This window comes from Bactrocera neohumeralis, chromosome 3 (genome assembly GCF_024586455.1).
Source record: "Bactrocera neohumeralis isolate Rockhampton chromosome 3, APGP_CSIRO_Bneo_wtdbg2-racon-allhic-juicebox.fasta_v2, whole genome shotgun sequence".
Taxonomy (NCBI): domain Eukaryota; kingdom Metazoa; phylum Arthropoda; class Insecta; order Diptera; family Tephritidae; genus Bactrocera; species Bactrocera neohumeralis.
This window is the reverse complement of record NC_065920.1, coordinates 37501471-37516639: the sequence shown is the minus strand read 5'-3', so window position 1 is coordinate 37516639 and position 15169 is coordinate 37501471. Positions and strand designations below refer to the sequence as shown.

The 15169-nt window shown below is 37.2% G+C and overlaps 2 protein-coding genes across 2 annotated transcripts; one reads left to right on the top strand and one right to left on the bottom strand.

Moving 5' to 3' along the window:
- Window positions 1-1878: 1878 nt before the first annotated feature.
- On the top strand, window positions 1879-8485 carry LOC126752998 (tyrosine-protein kinase Dnt). The gene is made up of 4 exons (XM_050464093.1): window positions 1879-1888; window positions 4263-5394; window positions 5503-5799; window positions 7414-8485. The coding sequence occupies exons 1-4, from the start codon at window positions 1879-1881 to the stop codon at window positions 7523-7525; spliced, it is 1551 nt and encodes a 516-aa protein (XP_050320050.1). The 3' UTR covers window positions 7526-8485.
- A 4120-nt stretch (window positions 8486-12605) lies between these two features.
- Window positions 12606-13803, bottom strand: LOC126753466 (uncharacterized). The gene is made up of 2 exons (XM_050464968.1): window positions 13063-13803; window positions 12606-12890 (listed from the first exon to the last, which is right to left on the bottom strand). Exons 1-2 carry the CDS (start codon window positions 13740-13742, stop codon window positions 12749-12751), a joined length of 822 nt encoding a protein of 273 aa, XP_050320925.1. The 5' UTR covers window positions 13743-13803; the 3' UTR covers window positions 12606-12748.
- Between the last annotated feature and the right edge of the window lie 1366 nt (window positions 13804-15169).

Genomic DNA, 15169 nt, shown 5'->3' with positions numbered 1-15169 from the left:
TATGGAGATGTTCAGGCGTAATAAGCCCGATATGCGACAATGAATGAAACTTGGCTCCATCATTTCACGCAGAAGTGCAATCAACAGTCATTCGAATGGACCGCGCACGATGAACCCGCTTAAAAGCGTGGAAAAACACAGCATTCGGCTGGCAAGGTTAGGGGCATTTCGGGATGCGCAGGAATAATTTTTATTGACTACGTTGAAAAAGGAAGAACCATCAAAGGAGATTATTACATACATAGCATGGCACATCAAAGCCACTATTTGTGCAACGTTTTACTCCAATAACTTCATGGGTGCGTAATTAGTATTCTGTAAAGTGATAGATCTTATCGTACCTTCTTATGTTGACAATATGTGTACGAAGTTTCATGAAGATATATCAATTTTTACTCAACCTATCGCTTGCTAAAACGGACCGACGTACAAACAATCACCCGGAATTCTACATGATGCGAGAGCAGAAGAAATAATAAAACTATATTTTTGTTTTGTAAATTGTAAACTTATGAGTTAATCTGACTTCATCTTTAAAAAAATTGGCTGATATAAAAAATTGGACGATTATGATGACTAATGATGAGCATTAAAAACTAATTCTGTATAATATATACAACTTTCACTTTCAGCGGTACAAAATTTTCTACCATTTTCTCAAGGCTCTCTGAATGCAAATTAATTTTCTGCTCGAAGACTTTTTTTGACGAAAACTAAGACATAGCGAACCAACGTTAGCGTCGTGAGAACTTCATAATATGGGTTCGCGTATAATTGGTTTTCCACATTTTGTACTTTGGACAAGGAAGTATTGAAGTTCGATATTATGTTTTCTTCAATTTTGTAAACAAAACTATAAAGTTAACAGCTTTGCTTAAATTTTTCATCAAAAATAATTACATTGACGCTGTGGGACAAATACATAATAATTTGTGCTTTGTGCCAGTACCGCCCATTCCATTTCATTATCACCTGTTCGACAAATTCATTTAAATGTTGAAGAGTTATCGCATTTTCGTCTTTACCTTTTAATCTTATTCACTTTACTTTCAGTATATTTCGCCTTTTCTTGTAGCCGTGTGGTGTCTTTATATTCATGCGCCTCTGTCGTTTTTTCCTGTTTTTTTTCTTTTCCTTTGGCTTAAAATCCTTTTTACTTTTGTATTTTGGCTGTAACCGCACTCTCTTGACTCCTCAAAAGCGCTTTCAGTTTTTTCTTTCCTTTTTGGGGCACACTTCCCTTAATTGTTTCTTTATACCTTTGACGATTTTCGCTTTGACTTCGTAGCAAAAAAGTTTACACTTGCCTCTGTTACTTATTAGTTTTAAGTTAAGTCTGTGTGAGAAACAGTCAGCATTTTTTTCAACTGCCAACTGCATCGTCCTTCTTTTTCTTCCAGCCTTAAATCGGACACATTAATTTTCCTATTAGCCTTATTCACACTTAGCCATTAAGTAACTTTATTGGCTGCATGAAGTGTTTCCCACAATTGTTAATTTCAGCTTCAGCTACTTGCGTGCAGCTATCGGACACTCACACATACAACATGCAACACTTGACCGTCTTCTTACTCGCAGTCGCCGGCAATCCTCATTCGTTGCCATTAATGCTTAAGTGCTTAATTGTTCTGTTACAAAATTGCTTTGTCAATATTTTCTTATAAGCACCCAACTGAAGGCCTTCACAGCATTCCTTCCATTCCTCAACCAAGCCTCATAATCAATACACATATGTGTGCTTGTGTGTGTGCGCTTTCGAACGTGTCGTTAGCCATCAACCCACTCATTAGGCGCCTCACTATCAACCGCAATTAAGCTTTTAACATTGACCAAAGCACAGACTTGCACACTCGCAATCACTTGAGCGCACACAAAAGGATGTGCATGAGTAAGTGCCTATCATTCACATAGTAACGGTACTATCCCTAGGTTGCTGGCATAATGTACGCATATGTATGTACATTTGTGTGTGTGCATTTATACACATTTCCATATATCATTGTGGCATACTTATGTAGGTACGAAAGTGGTAATATGTAGTGCGTCTGACGTGGTAGCTTTTGATAAGGATATCGATTGTGCTTCGTTGACTGGCCAATCTCCTCTCAATACACTCTCATCGCAATCCAACCTGTTTGCTTGTTGTCGTTACTCCCTCACAATTCTTCATTGTAACATGTGCCGAAGCGAAGCCCGACAATGCGGCTTTCGCTAAACTCTTTAATGCCATCATAACCTTAATATTCGCTTACCATAACACATAATTATAAGCACGTTTACATAAGAAGTGTGCATGTTTGTACATTTTGTTCGTTACAGTAGAGGCCCGCTAATCCGGATCAATTAAAACCGGCCCCTATCCGGAATATAAGAAAATCCGGATTACCAAAGACATATCAGAACTATGTATTATGAAAAATTATTTATGAATTTCTGTTTGTTTATTATAACAAATAATACACATGTTCCAAAAAAAAAAAAACAAAAAAAACTTAAACCAATAAAGCATAAAAGCGAATGTGGTGAATAATAAACATGTGATCCGGATTAGAGAATACGGATAGAGAATGTCGGTCCGGATTACAAGGGACATAATAGAAATTTTGAGTTTCTTAACCCTGTCCAGATTACAGTGGAATCCGGATTAGGCCATGTCCGGATTAGCGGGACTCTACTGTATATAATAAAAATTGGTGAGGAAAGATCTTTTCAAAGAATCCAATGAATAAAAAAAAATAGTATACGAAGCCACAAAAATGCTCAGTCTATTATAGCTAAAGGTGATTCGTTAGACCAACCATTATTTGGTAAGTGCATTTTTATTGCAACGGCAAAAGATATTCCCAATATAATTTTCGAATTGCAGATTTGTTCGTCTTTGGCGAGATCCGTTCCAGGTGCTTTCTTCCACCCGGACAACATAACCTTGCCAGTGGAGCCGCTGTATCTTAATTAATATCTTATATCTCGTAAAGTTCATCGTTCCATCGAATGTGGTATTCGTCATTGCCAATGCAATGAGTTCTTCCCCAGAACCTTCCTCTCGAAAACTTGTAACGTCGATTCATCAGAGAACTAAGAAAGAAGAATCACAAAATTATTAAATGTATACCTCAGTTGTCCAACGTTTTAATACATAAATAGCTGTTCTATGTTTAAACTCAATAATCGAGAACTGAAATAATTTATATTACTTGTATGTCTAAAATTCAATAATTATTTTGTGAAGTTCAAAGTTTCAACTTATATGCATTTGTAAGAGCTTACATCTATCAGATTTTTAAGGACACTAAGTCGGAGTTCACACACAAAGACTTTTGTAGCGCAAATGAAGGGACCAAACTCCAATATAAGTATACGTATATATACATATCTCAATGTCCGTTGTTCTAATAAACCTTATACCTAAGATAGCGGTCAGTGAATGTGCTATAATAAGTATGTCAAAGGTTTGTGCAATCAATTTCTACCCACAATATGATCTTTAAACCGTTTCGGTTGCCAAAATGTGTAAAATTTTTGTGAAATTAAGAACACAAGCTTTCTTAAAGTTATGTAATCCACAGTGCCAGTCAAGAATATTTAATGTTTTACATTTATACCCCGCATACTGGTATGATTTGAAACAGTGCTGCTGGTGCAGGAAATCAGCTTATCGGATGCTTTTCATTTTCAGAAGTGACGGAAGATCTTCTTTGAGACTTACATCGGCTCCGACAATCAGATTGTGTAGCAAAAGCTTGTCCAATTAGATCGTCAAAATTCGTTGTCGTCTGTCTACTTACCAGGTAAAAATTGCACATTTACGAACCATCCCAAATATTATTCCGAATCACCAAGATTCTCTTATTTCATCCACTGTCACATATCGACAATTTTAGTTGATTTCAATTGAACAGCTCTCTAAACATTATTCCAATCATACGTTGTTGTTGAGATGACCAACAAGTGCCCTTGATCATTTTCTGGTGTAAGATGTATTCATCAAATTACATAATTTTTAGGTACCATAACGGATCGGCGTTCTGAGCTGTCCAAGTGGGATCCCTGTTACGATCGACCTCATAACCTAACATAACCTAACTTTGCATACAGTCTTAGTATACATATATTCCATTTTTGCGTGACTTCACTACAATTTTAATGTACAGACTTTTATTTAGTACTTTTCTTTAACACAGTAAGCATTAACATATACTGAAACACCACCTCTCTTGTCAAGACTAACAATAGTAACAGCAAACATTTCTCTTATCTTCTAGGTGTCTCTGCCGAAGTGTACTATGTACGCGAAGGCCACGTCAATAATTACGCGCTTAATTTTGTTGTACCAGTGCCGGCGAATATACGTGACATCACGTTCACCTGGCAAAGTTTAGCCGGTCGACCGCTACCGTATAGCATTAATGTAATTACATCAGAACCGGAGGTCTTGCCAAGACCCTTAATGGTTATACCACAAATCGGCGAGATACCAACTAGCGTACAGACATTTACGATCGGTCTAAAATGCTCAGGCATTCGCGCTTCCGAAGTGGACGTCTCGATTTCCTTAGAGGTTATACTCAATCGAGCTCTTAACAATGTGACTCATTTGGTATTTAGACGCAAAAAAATGTGTTTGCTTGTCGAGCCAGAGGAAGATAACACGGTGCATGGACCGGTGCTGCTAGAGACTGCTGTACCACCACCAACAGGTATGCTGACCATCATTGTGGGTAGCTCTTTGGCGTTAGCGCTTGTCATAGTACTGCTATTAACCGCTTACTGTGTACGACGCTCGGCAAAGCGTCAAAATCATGGTCAACCGATGCGCACATCAAGCTTTCAGCGTCTTAATACGCATGCTTCATGTCAGCAGTCTGCCACCTACAATGGTCACCCATCTATAATTGCATCGATACAAAGCTCTCTGCCACGCAAAGTACAAGTAGAACCGCAACACCCGGAAGAGCTACACAGGCGTATATCGGAGTTGACAGTGGAACGTTGTCGCGTGCGTCTCTCTAGTCTGCTGCAAGAGGGCACATTTGGACGCGTCTATCGAGGAACATATAATGACAATCAAGATGTGCTGGTGAAAACGGTGGCGCAGCATGCCAGCCAAATGCAAGTGTCTTTACTGCTGCAAGAAGGCATGTCTCTGTATGGAGCTTCTCATCAGGGCATTCTTTCGGTTTTGGGCGTCTCCATTGAAGATCATACGACGCCTTTTGTTCTATACTCTGCGCCGAACACTACTCGTAATCTGAAACTTTTCCTCCTTGATCCATCTTGCGCAAGAACCATAACTACCGTACAAATAGTAATGATGTCCACACAGTTGGCCCAAGCTCTGGTTCACTTACATAGTCATGGCGTTGTACATAAGGATATAGCAACGCGAAACTGTGTGTAAGTATTATTGCAGCAAAATATTACACTGCGTTCATTGAATAAAATTCCGTTGATCACATTAGTTGATTAATATAAAATTAATATTATATATTTATTTACATACAGTATTGATGATCAATTGCGTGTGAAACTGTCGGACAGTTCTCTGTCCCGCGATCTCTTTGCTTGCGACTACAATTGTTTAGGTGACAGTGAAAACCGTCCAGTGAAATGGCTTTCTTTGGAAGCTTTACAGCACAAACAGTTTTCGGAAGCGAGCGATTCGTGGGCGTTCGGCGTACTTATGTGGGAATTATGCACTTATGCCAAGCAACCATACTCGGAGGTGGATCCCTTCGAGATGGAACATTATCTGAAAGATGGTTATCGATTAGCGCAGCCGTTCAATTGTCCGGACGAACTGTAAGTATATTTTATTTAATTCATTTATCAATAAGATATAAGAAGATAATATTTTATCGTTGCTATATGACAAATATGTATATTCCAACAACATTATCAGCCTTGAAATCCAACGCTGAATTACTCCTGCTAACAGGTGCTACTTTAGACTGAGTAGACAACTGAAAAGTAAAGTCCTCTCTCAACGAACAAATACCAAACTCTGCAAGTCTCTCAAAATGTCGATTCTGCTATATGGTGCGGAGGCATGGACAATGACGTCATCTGATAAGAGGGCCTTAGGAATGTTCGAGAAGAAGGTTTTGCGAAAGATTTATGGTCCTTTTTCATATTGGTGAGGGTCGATGGAACGATGAGCTGTACGAGATATACGCCAACATTGACATTGTTCAGTGAATCAAGATACAGCGGCTGCGCTGTCTAGGTTATGTTGTCCGGATGGATGGAGGTTACATTTTCCGGCTAGGTTATGTTGTCGAGTTGGCGCCAAATAGCGAAAAGTAGAAACGATTGGTGCGTGGTGGTGATTTTGACAAATCGTTTCATATACATATGTATGTACCCTCGTGGCCACGCAAAGCTTACCACTAAAAATTTTCAAGTGTTATGCATATTTGACAACTTTTTATAGCGGTACTTTTCCGGCATAAAATTTCTTTTATTTAGAAATTAGTTAATAACATAACAAAAATATTAAAAATTAAAAACAAAACACCTTGAGCTATAGACAAAATCATTTGAAAGCTACGGAGCCTTACAAAATGACCTCAAATGTAAGAGACCGAAATGCGGTGAAAAAATTATATTTTTATATATTATTTTTTTTTATTTAATTTCATTTACGCTATATTGAAATTAATATTTTATTTATTTTCAATTGAAACCCGAAGTTTAGTCGCGGTATTACTTTAAAAACTATAAAATCGGCCGCTTTTGTATAAGCACATAAAAGCTAGTTTGTGTTTTACTCATTAAACGTAATAAATTAGAAACTATAATTATAATTAGATAATATACTTTAGTTTACTTCTGCTTACTTAAAACTTAACAAAAAGCAAAATTGAAGAAAATCCCGAACAAACCAAAAAGACCTAAAAAGTTTAAGACAGTATAGTGTTCCACATTTCATTCATGAGTAATGCAAAATTCGTAGCAAACTTAATATATCTTGTTCAGAATTAAAGCTATTCAATTGATGTTGATACGTCAGTCATCCGCACGACTCGGCTGGAATCAAAATTAGATGTTTTGTTAGATTTATGATAGGCGGCGAAAAAAAAAATTTTTAAAACATGGGGATTTTTAGTCCAAATCGAATAGTTTTTTTTACAAAGGCAAATATGTATTTGGTCCAACTCCAACCATTGCCGCGATCGTACTGTCGTACTGAGAAAAACCGTACACTCCAACTTTCTTCTACATCACAGTACTCTACGAAGTACCTTTGGAATCTAATTTTCTTAACTAGACACATTTTAAACTATTTAGAATTTCATTAAAACAATATTTTCAATAATAATATGCAATAATTCTATAATTAATATGCACTCATCCTCACACATTAATAATAATAGTAATAATATATATTTGTTGTTTTTTTTAACCCATTCACAGCTTCACGATAATGGCCTACTGTTGGGCGCTTCTACCGGGCGAGCGTCCATCATTCGCTCAACTAAACGCCTGTCTCTCGGAGTTTTACGCCCAAGTGACACGTTATGTGTAAACCGATGTACTTGGAACATCCCTCGCCAATATTAGACTGTATTATTGCTTCCTTACTCAAATACTATATACATATGGATAGGTACATCATCTAACGTACATATAGTATTCATCTATAATTAATATCTTAGCACTTCTCAAAATCTATAAACAGGCAATCATAATAAAGGAATAAACACATATTAACATTTTTAAGTGTGTCAGATTAGAATCGTTTTTAGTTAGAATAACTACTTCAAATTGCCAAATTATATATATCATTAAAAATTCATAAGTTTTAGGATTATATGGCGCAAAGTTTAGATATTGAGACCATAAACATATTTTAAAGTTAGTCATAATTTTTATTAAAAAATTTTGTAAATAAGAGATTATAAAAGTGTTTCAATATTCAATTGTTTATAAGTATTTAGAATAATTAAATGTATACTTATGCATACATACGTGTACAAAAACTTGTATATAAGTTCAAACATGCGTACGTATATAAATATATATCTTATTAGAAACGTTTAGTTAGTTTACCGTTACATACATATATCTGAAATGAATGTTCATTTGTACATCAAAGACTCATGTTATACAATCTTCCTTAACTCGATCGTGTATACTGATAAACAGTTGTAAACTTGTCGTTATAATTATTCTTATGAGTTTTACTACAAAAAAATTATAAATTAAGCAAATAAAGCCGTAAATCAATTTTTTAGTTGTGTAAGCACTAATACATATGTATACATTCACATAATAGTATACCCGTATAGCCGTTGAAATAAAGTTAAACTTACATTTTAAGTAAATTGAAAATTTGTTACCCGCTTAACAAATTATCCAGTATACGTACATACATATGTAAATAGGATAAATGAAAAAAATACATTTTTACAATGGTTAAATCAAAGTTTTTTGCGAGTTGTTTGTGTCATTTAATACAACAAATAAATTAAAATTGTAAACTGTACATTAAAGTCGTTTCATTTAGAATGAAAACATCGGCTCATCAATCTCGCTCAATTGCTCGGTTGATTGATTATTCAACCCATCCAATTTTTCTGCCAACGCATCAAATAACCGTAAAGATTTACTATCCAAACACTTGGTGATTTATCACTATCCTTTCTATTTAATATTTTTATGTTTTGTCATGTCAATAAGTGTAAATTGAAATTCTTTTGTTGTCCAAAGTTGGCATTTAGCGTATCATAAAAAACTTGCTAATATTCATTTAATCTAACTTTTTAGCTCCTTATTATTAGGGGTACCTTGTTCCCTGATTTTTCAGGGAATTTCCTGATTTTCGTGAAAATTGCACTGATTCCCTGGTTTCCTCCTGAATCGGCGATTTTTTTATTATTATAATTTTTTTTGAGCGAGTGCGTGAAAAAGGTGAGCATCACAGCGTTTTAGTGTAGATTCGAAAAATGGTATTCATTTTATATACCCCTAACTAAATCGAAAGAATGATCTAAGAAAAAAAAACCGAAAAAAACGATGGAGTTAGGCGGTTGGGTAAAAGTTGGTGACCAAATTCGATTAGCTGACAGATTGATTGATGAATTTGACTGAGACCGATATGGTATCCCTACTTATTATAGATTAAAAACCTTCCTTATTTTGAAGTAAAAAAGTCATATGGAGTAAAGTCAGCCAAATGTTCGAAAATTATGATATTAGTTATATAGGCCTAGGCCAAGTTTTCGCTTAATTGTATATATTTAAGACACAAAGATACACTGGTATGCATAAAACATTCTCATTTTCATTGAGATAACTAACATATTGGCCTATATATGCAGTATAAATTCACTCGGAAGTCGAAAATGCGTATATTACGTATATGAAGTCTCAGGGAAATATTGACTGATATTGATATTTTTAATACAAAGACACACTGTTATCAGGAGCGGATTTTTTCTGAATTTTAATTGTATATCTCATACATTGACTGATAATTCCGGCACAAAAGTCAAATATGGATATTGGAGTTGAGATTGAGAAGAATGTAAAGTACAAAATTTAGTCGATCTTGGTCGATCGAGTCCCGAAATATGTGATTTTACTTAAAAGTGGGCGGCACTGCGCCCTTTGACTAGTTTTTATCCTGGCTCCCATAAAGAACTCTCATACCATTTCAGGTGTAAAATTTTATGTCTTTGCCATATTTAGTTATGCATTTATCGCACTTTTAGTAGTTTTCAACAGTACCGTGGTGGCAGTGAATGGGGTTGTACTCCGGTTTGAACAATTTTTACAGTGTCAGTGTTTGATTTGTATGTATCATCAAACATTGACCTCAAAAAAAAAAATTTGTCATTCCTTACCCCTGGTGGGGGGGAATGAAATGTCTTATATCGAGGGAGAATTTATTCATTATTTTTGTTTTACGTTGCTAATATGCGGGAATATCCACCCGTCTTAAAATTATTTTTGTTTTATGCTGCCTGTATTTTGAACAGGGTCTTTTTGTATATTGCCTGTTTTGTAAATACAGGACTTTTTAATTTGGCCGAGCGATATGGTGCTTAGTTATTGCACTTTATACAGTTTCGCTTAATGGCGTTTTGTGGGCGTGGAAGTAGTTACATTCATTACTCCCATCTTTAATACCAACCATCTTACAATGCCGGGAAAAATTTCCATTTTTAGTCAAATTGCACAGAAGGACGGCGGACGGACGGATGGAGGGACAAACGGTCACACGGATTTTAACTTGTATCTTCATCCTGATAATTTATATATATGTATATGTAAAACTACGAAAAACTACCAACCAGATCGATCATGTTGTGATAGACGGAAGACACGTCTCCAGTGTTTTAGATGTGCGTGCGCTCCGAGGTCCTAACATCGACTCGGACCACTATCTTGTTGCAGCTAAGATTCGCACCCGCCTCTGTGCAGCAAAAAACGCGCGCCACCAAACACAAGGAAGGTGCATGCATCAGCTTCTTTGTAAAAGATGGTCGGACGAAAGCATGCCCAACGATTGGAATTTAAGTGTGCTATGCCCAATCCATAAAAAAGGAGACCCCACAATCTGCGCCAACTACCGTGGGATTAGCCTCCTCAACATCGCATATAAGGTTCTATCGAGCGTATTGTGTGAAAGATTAAAGTCCACCGTCAACAAACTGATTGGACTTTATCAGTGTGGCTTTAGACCTGGCAAATCAACAACCGACCAGATATTCATCATGCGCCAAATCTTGGAAAAGACCCGTGAAAGGAGAATCGACACACACCACCTCTTCGTCGATTTCAAAGCTGCTTTCGACAGAACGAAAAGGAGCTGCCTTTATGCCGCGATGTCTGAATTTGGTATCCCCGCAAAACTAATACGGCTGTGTAAACTGACGTTGAGTAACACCAAAAGCTCCGTCAGGATCGGGAAGGACCTCTCCGAGCCGTTCGATACCAAACGAGGTTTCAGACAAGGCGATTCCCTATCGTGCGACTTTTTCAACCTGCTTTTGGAGAAAATAGTTCGAGCCGCAGAACTAAATAGAGAAGGTACCATCTTCTATAAGAGTGTACAGCTGTTGGCGTATGCCGATGATATTGATATCATCGGCCTCAACACCCGCGCCGTTAGTTCTGCTTTCTCCAGGCTGGACAAGGAAGCACAGAAAATGGGTCTGGCAGTGAACGAAGGCAAGACGAAATATCTCCTGTCATCAAACAAACAGTCGTCGCATTCGCGACTTGGCTCTCACGTCACTGTTGACAGTCATAACTTTGAAGTCGTAGATAATTTCGTCTATCTTGGAACCAGCGTAAACACCACCAACAATGTCAGCCCAGAAATCCAACGCAGGATAACTCTTGCCAACAGGTGCTACTTCGGACTGAGTAGGCAATTGAGAAGCAAAGTCCTCTCTCGACAAACAAAAACCAAACTCTATAAGTCACTCATAATTCCCGTCCTGCTGTATGGTGCAGAGTCTTGGACGATGTCAACAACGGATGAGTTGACGTTGCGAGTTTTCGAGAGAAAAGTTCTGCGAAAGATTTATGGTCCTTTGCGCGTTAGCCACGGCGAATACCGCATTCGATGGAACGATGAGCTGTACGAGATATACGACGACATCGACATAGTTCAGCGAATTAAAAGACAGCGGCTACGCTGGCTAGGTCATGTTGTCCGGATGGACGAAAACACTCCAGCTCTGAAAATATTCGACGCAGTACCCGCCGGGGGAAGCAGAGGAAGAGGAAGACCTCCACTCCGTTGGAAGGACCAAGTGGAGAAGGACCTGGCTTCGCTTGGAATATCCAATTGGCGCCACGTAGCGAAAAGAAGAAACGACTGGCGCGCTGTTGTTAACTCGGCTATAATCGCTTAACCGGTTTCTACGCCAATTAAGAAGAAGAAGATATGTAAAACTATATATATAAATGTTACGAGATGCTAGATGACAATTTTGTAATTATCGTAATGTAACTTGGTGGCAAAAATTGATAATGGTGGTTCACTTATATATCCTATATAATGAACTTTACCTCTTTGCATTATGTTCCAAATATGTCTAACCCAGAAAAACCGTTGAAGCAACTCAGCCTACCTAGAGTATAAGGAAATTTTATACTAAAAACTTGGACATTTATTTAAACAGTTTCGCATAGCATAAAGTTTTTCAAATAACTTAATCCAATTCCGACAGAATCGGTGTTGTTTTAAATATAACCGTTTTTATATATGTATGTCGAGCTTTTGGCTTGAGAAAGAGAATGCCAGATTAAACTTTTTATCGTTTTAATTTCTTGGTCGCATGTTCCGTTTAGTGGTAATTTGTTTTTAACTAGTGTAGTGTTTCTTCTAAATATGATGACATAATGATCAAATACCTAATTCGGCTTCGAGTAACTAGAAAAATATAAATATTTTATATTTATTTTTATTTCTTTGGAAACAACAAAGTTTAGTTAATACATATCTATAATATTTTTTATGACTTCCTTACTGTAGCTCCTTGATGGACTAACTTATTTAAATTATGATGATCTTTTAAGGTTTCTACCGCATATGCATACATACCATGACTTAATAAGACACGCAACACAAGAGAATTCAAAAACTTCAATTTAGGTTTTTTTTATACATGTATTTTCATTGTAAAGAGCAGTACAAGCACAATAAATCTACAGAAGTCCAATTTGTAATATATTATCTTGCCTGGTCAGAGATTTGTTTCCTTTTTGGGGTGTGTAAGTAGTGTTGTCCTCATTACCATCTGAGAGGTTGACCTAATACTGCCATACAAGATGATTTCTCAGGGGTATTTGCTGCATAGCTGGGCTTTGGAGCGTAGCTGGGCTTAGGAGCGTAGCTGGGCATAGCGTATTGTTTCGCAGGCTTTGGGGAAGGTCTATTGCCGACAAATAAAAAAATATATGTACTTTTTAAAATGAAAAATGGTTTATTTAGAACAAGATTAATTAAATCAAATATTGGAACACAAGCTAAATCCGAGTAAATTGGCTAATTTCTGATTTAATTGAATAGATTAATAGCGGTATCCAAGTGGAGGCAGTACGTACGATGGCACATATTGGGAATAAGCGGCCGCTGAACCGTATCCACCGCTGCTACTGGGGGCGCTGCAAGCCACAGGCGATAGAGAGGGTTGGCAGCTGAAAATATAGTTTTTAGGGCATGGTGGTGCAGGATAAGATGGAGCCGATGCTGGTGCAGGTGGAGCGTATGCTACAGCAGCTGGGGCTGGGGCCGCATAAGATGGCGCTGCAGCTGCTGGTGCCGAATAGGATGGTGCAGGTGCTGGTGCTGAGTAGGATGGCGCAGGAGCTGCTGGTGCAGAATATGATGGTGAAGAACTTCCATATGACGGCGCTGGAGCAGGTGCTGAGTAGGATGGAGCTGAGCCACCATATGATGGAGCTGGCGCGGGTGCTGGCGCTGAGTATGATGGTGCAGAACTACCATATGATGGTGCAGGTGCTGGTGCCGAGTATGAAGGAGCAGAGCTGCCATATGAGGGAGCTGACGCTGGAGCCGGTGCAGAGTACGATGATGATGAAGAACCACCATATGAAGGCGCTGGCGCAGGAGCTGGGGCCGAGTAGGATGGTGAAGAGCTACCACCATATCCTCCGCCGTATGATGAAGATACCATAGCTTGTTTGGAGTTATCAGTTATGGCGCTCTCTACGCTGATAATGGCGATAGCTGCGAAAAAAATGACGTTGACGAAATAATTCATGTTTTACTCTGTGATTGGCTTGTTCCTCAGTGTACAAGAGAACCGCTAGACTGCTGAAGATTTGAACATACGGCGCTGCTTTTATACGAAGCGAAAATTTAATTCATTTGCAATTGCAACACTTTGGCTTTGGCCGAGCTATAAACATGCATACACCGCACCAAATTGAAAACTGTTAACGCAGCTGATGAAAGAAAATAGAGCAAAAGGTGAAGAGGGAAGAACTACGTTCACAAAGTATAGCTTACAAACGTTGTTTCGGAGTATTTTGTGGAAGTTGGATTTTGTATAGCCAGCAAATTGAACTTATCGAAAGTGTTTTATGGCGACAATGAACTGAATTTCATAATTTTTCGGCTAACAACAACATTTGCAGCTGGAATTTATTTATATAGATTTAATAAACAACATTAATTTCAAATAATTAAGTCATTGACCTCTTTTTGAGCTTCTTTATTTACACGAATTCTTATACTCGTATATACATTTATGTTATGTATAGGTGTATACATATAATGATATAAGTAATACTTTTTACAAATAATTTAAGTATTTTTAGAGCAAATTTTTCTGTTTATTTGTAATTCTTGGTAATTATTATTTTAATGTTCAAAAAATAGGCAGTGCTCGCGAAATATTGTCAATAACAACCTTCCATCTTCATTTGGAGACAAAAATATACAATTCGCATTTTTTTCTTTAAAAGCGCAACATCACATAGCAAATTCATACCATATGTATGTATAATTATGTGAAAGAGGAAGTAGTCACTTTATATGATAATATTAAATCTCACGGGTTTATGTTTTGAATAATATCGCATTTTAAGAAAATAGTAATTTTCGACCTGCCTTCGGAAATATTCGAACTTCTTTTCACTGAAGTGTCGCAAAATGGTTTACCTACACTTCAAGTCTAAATGAACAATAATTAGAAAATCGAGCATTTTAAATTAACCTTTTTCATTTCTCTCTTTCATACACGTCTTTACATAACTTTACTAATAATTTTCAGATCAGACTTCAAAAAGAAATTCCCAATGGAATCACGGCTATGGAGTCGTTGAAAATATTACTGAATGTTTTGGGGAGTCTATGTGCTTTATCATAAACACCAGTATGAAGCGTGTCAATGCTAGAGTGGTATCAAACTAGTACATCTTTTGCAACACGACGTGGAATAGAGGTCGCATAAGAGATGCAAGAGATTGGCATCGTAGCCTGTAAATGCATAATTACTGGTGACGAGACGTGGGTTTATAAATATTGCCGAAACCAAAATTCACAGAAAACGATAAGGCTTATATCAAGTATATGGGAAATTGAATTAACATTACATATCATGCTTATATTGGGGCTATTTTGATGATAACAATAAAAAATTTAGAGATCTTTCTCTTGTATACTCTTGCAACCTGTTGCCACAGA

Excerpts from the sequence above, each read along its gene's own strand:
- LOC126752998 (XM_050464093.1), top strand. Across the intron at positions 5,395-5,502 it reads ATAGCAACGCGAAACTGTGT|TATTGATGATCAATTGCGTG; the intron begins GTAAGTATTATT and ends ATTTACATACAG. Across the intron at positions 5,800-7,413 it reads TTCAATTGTCCGGACGAACT|CTTCACGATAATGGCCTACT; the intron begins GTAAGTATATTT and ends ACCCATTCACAG.
- LOC126753466 (XM_050464968.1), bottom strand. The coding sequence starts at position 13,742 with ATGAATTATTTCGTCAACGTCATTTTTTTCGCAGCTATCGCCATTATC. Across the intron at positions 12,891-13,062 it reads TATTCCCAATATGTGCCATC|ACCTTCCCCAAAGCCTGCGA; the intron begins GTACGTACTGCC and ends TGTCGGCAATAG.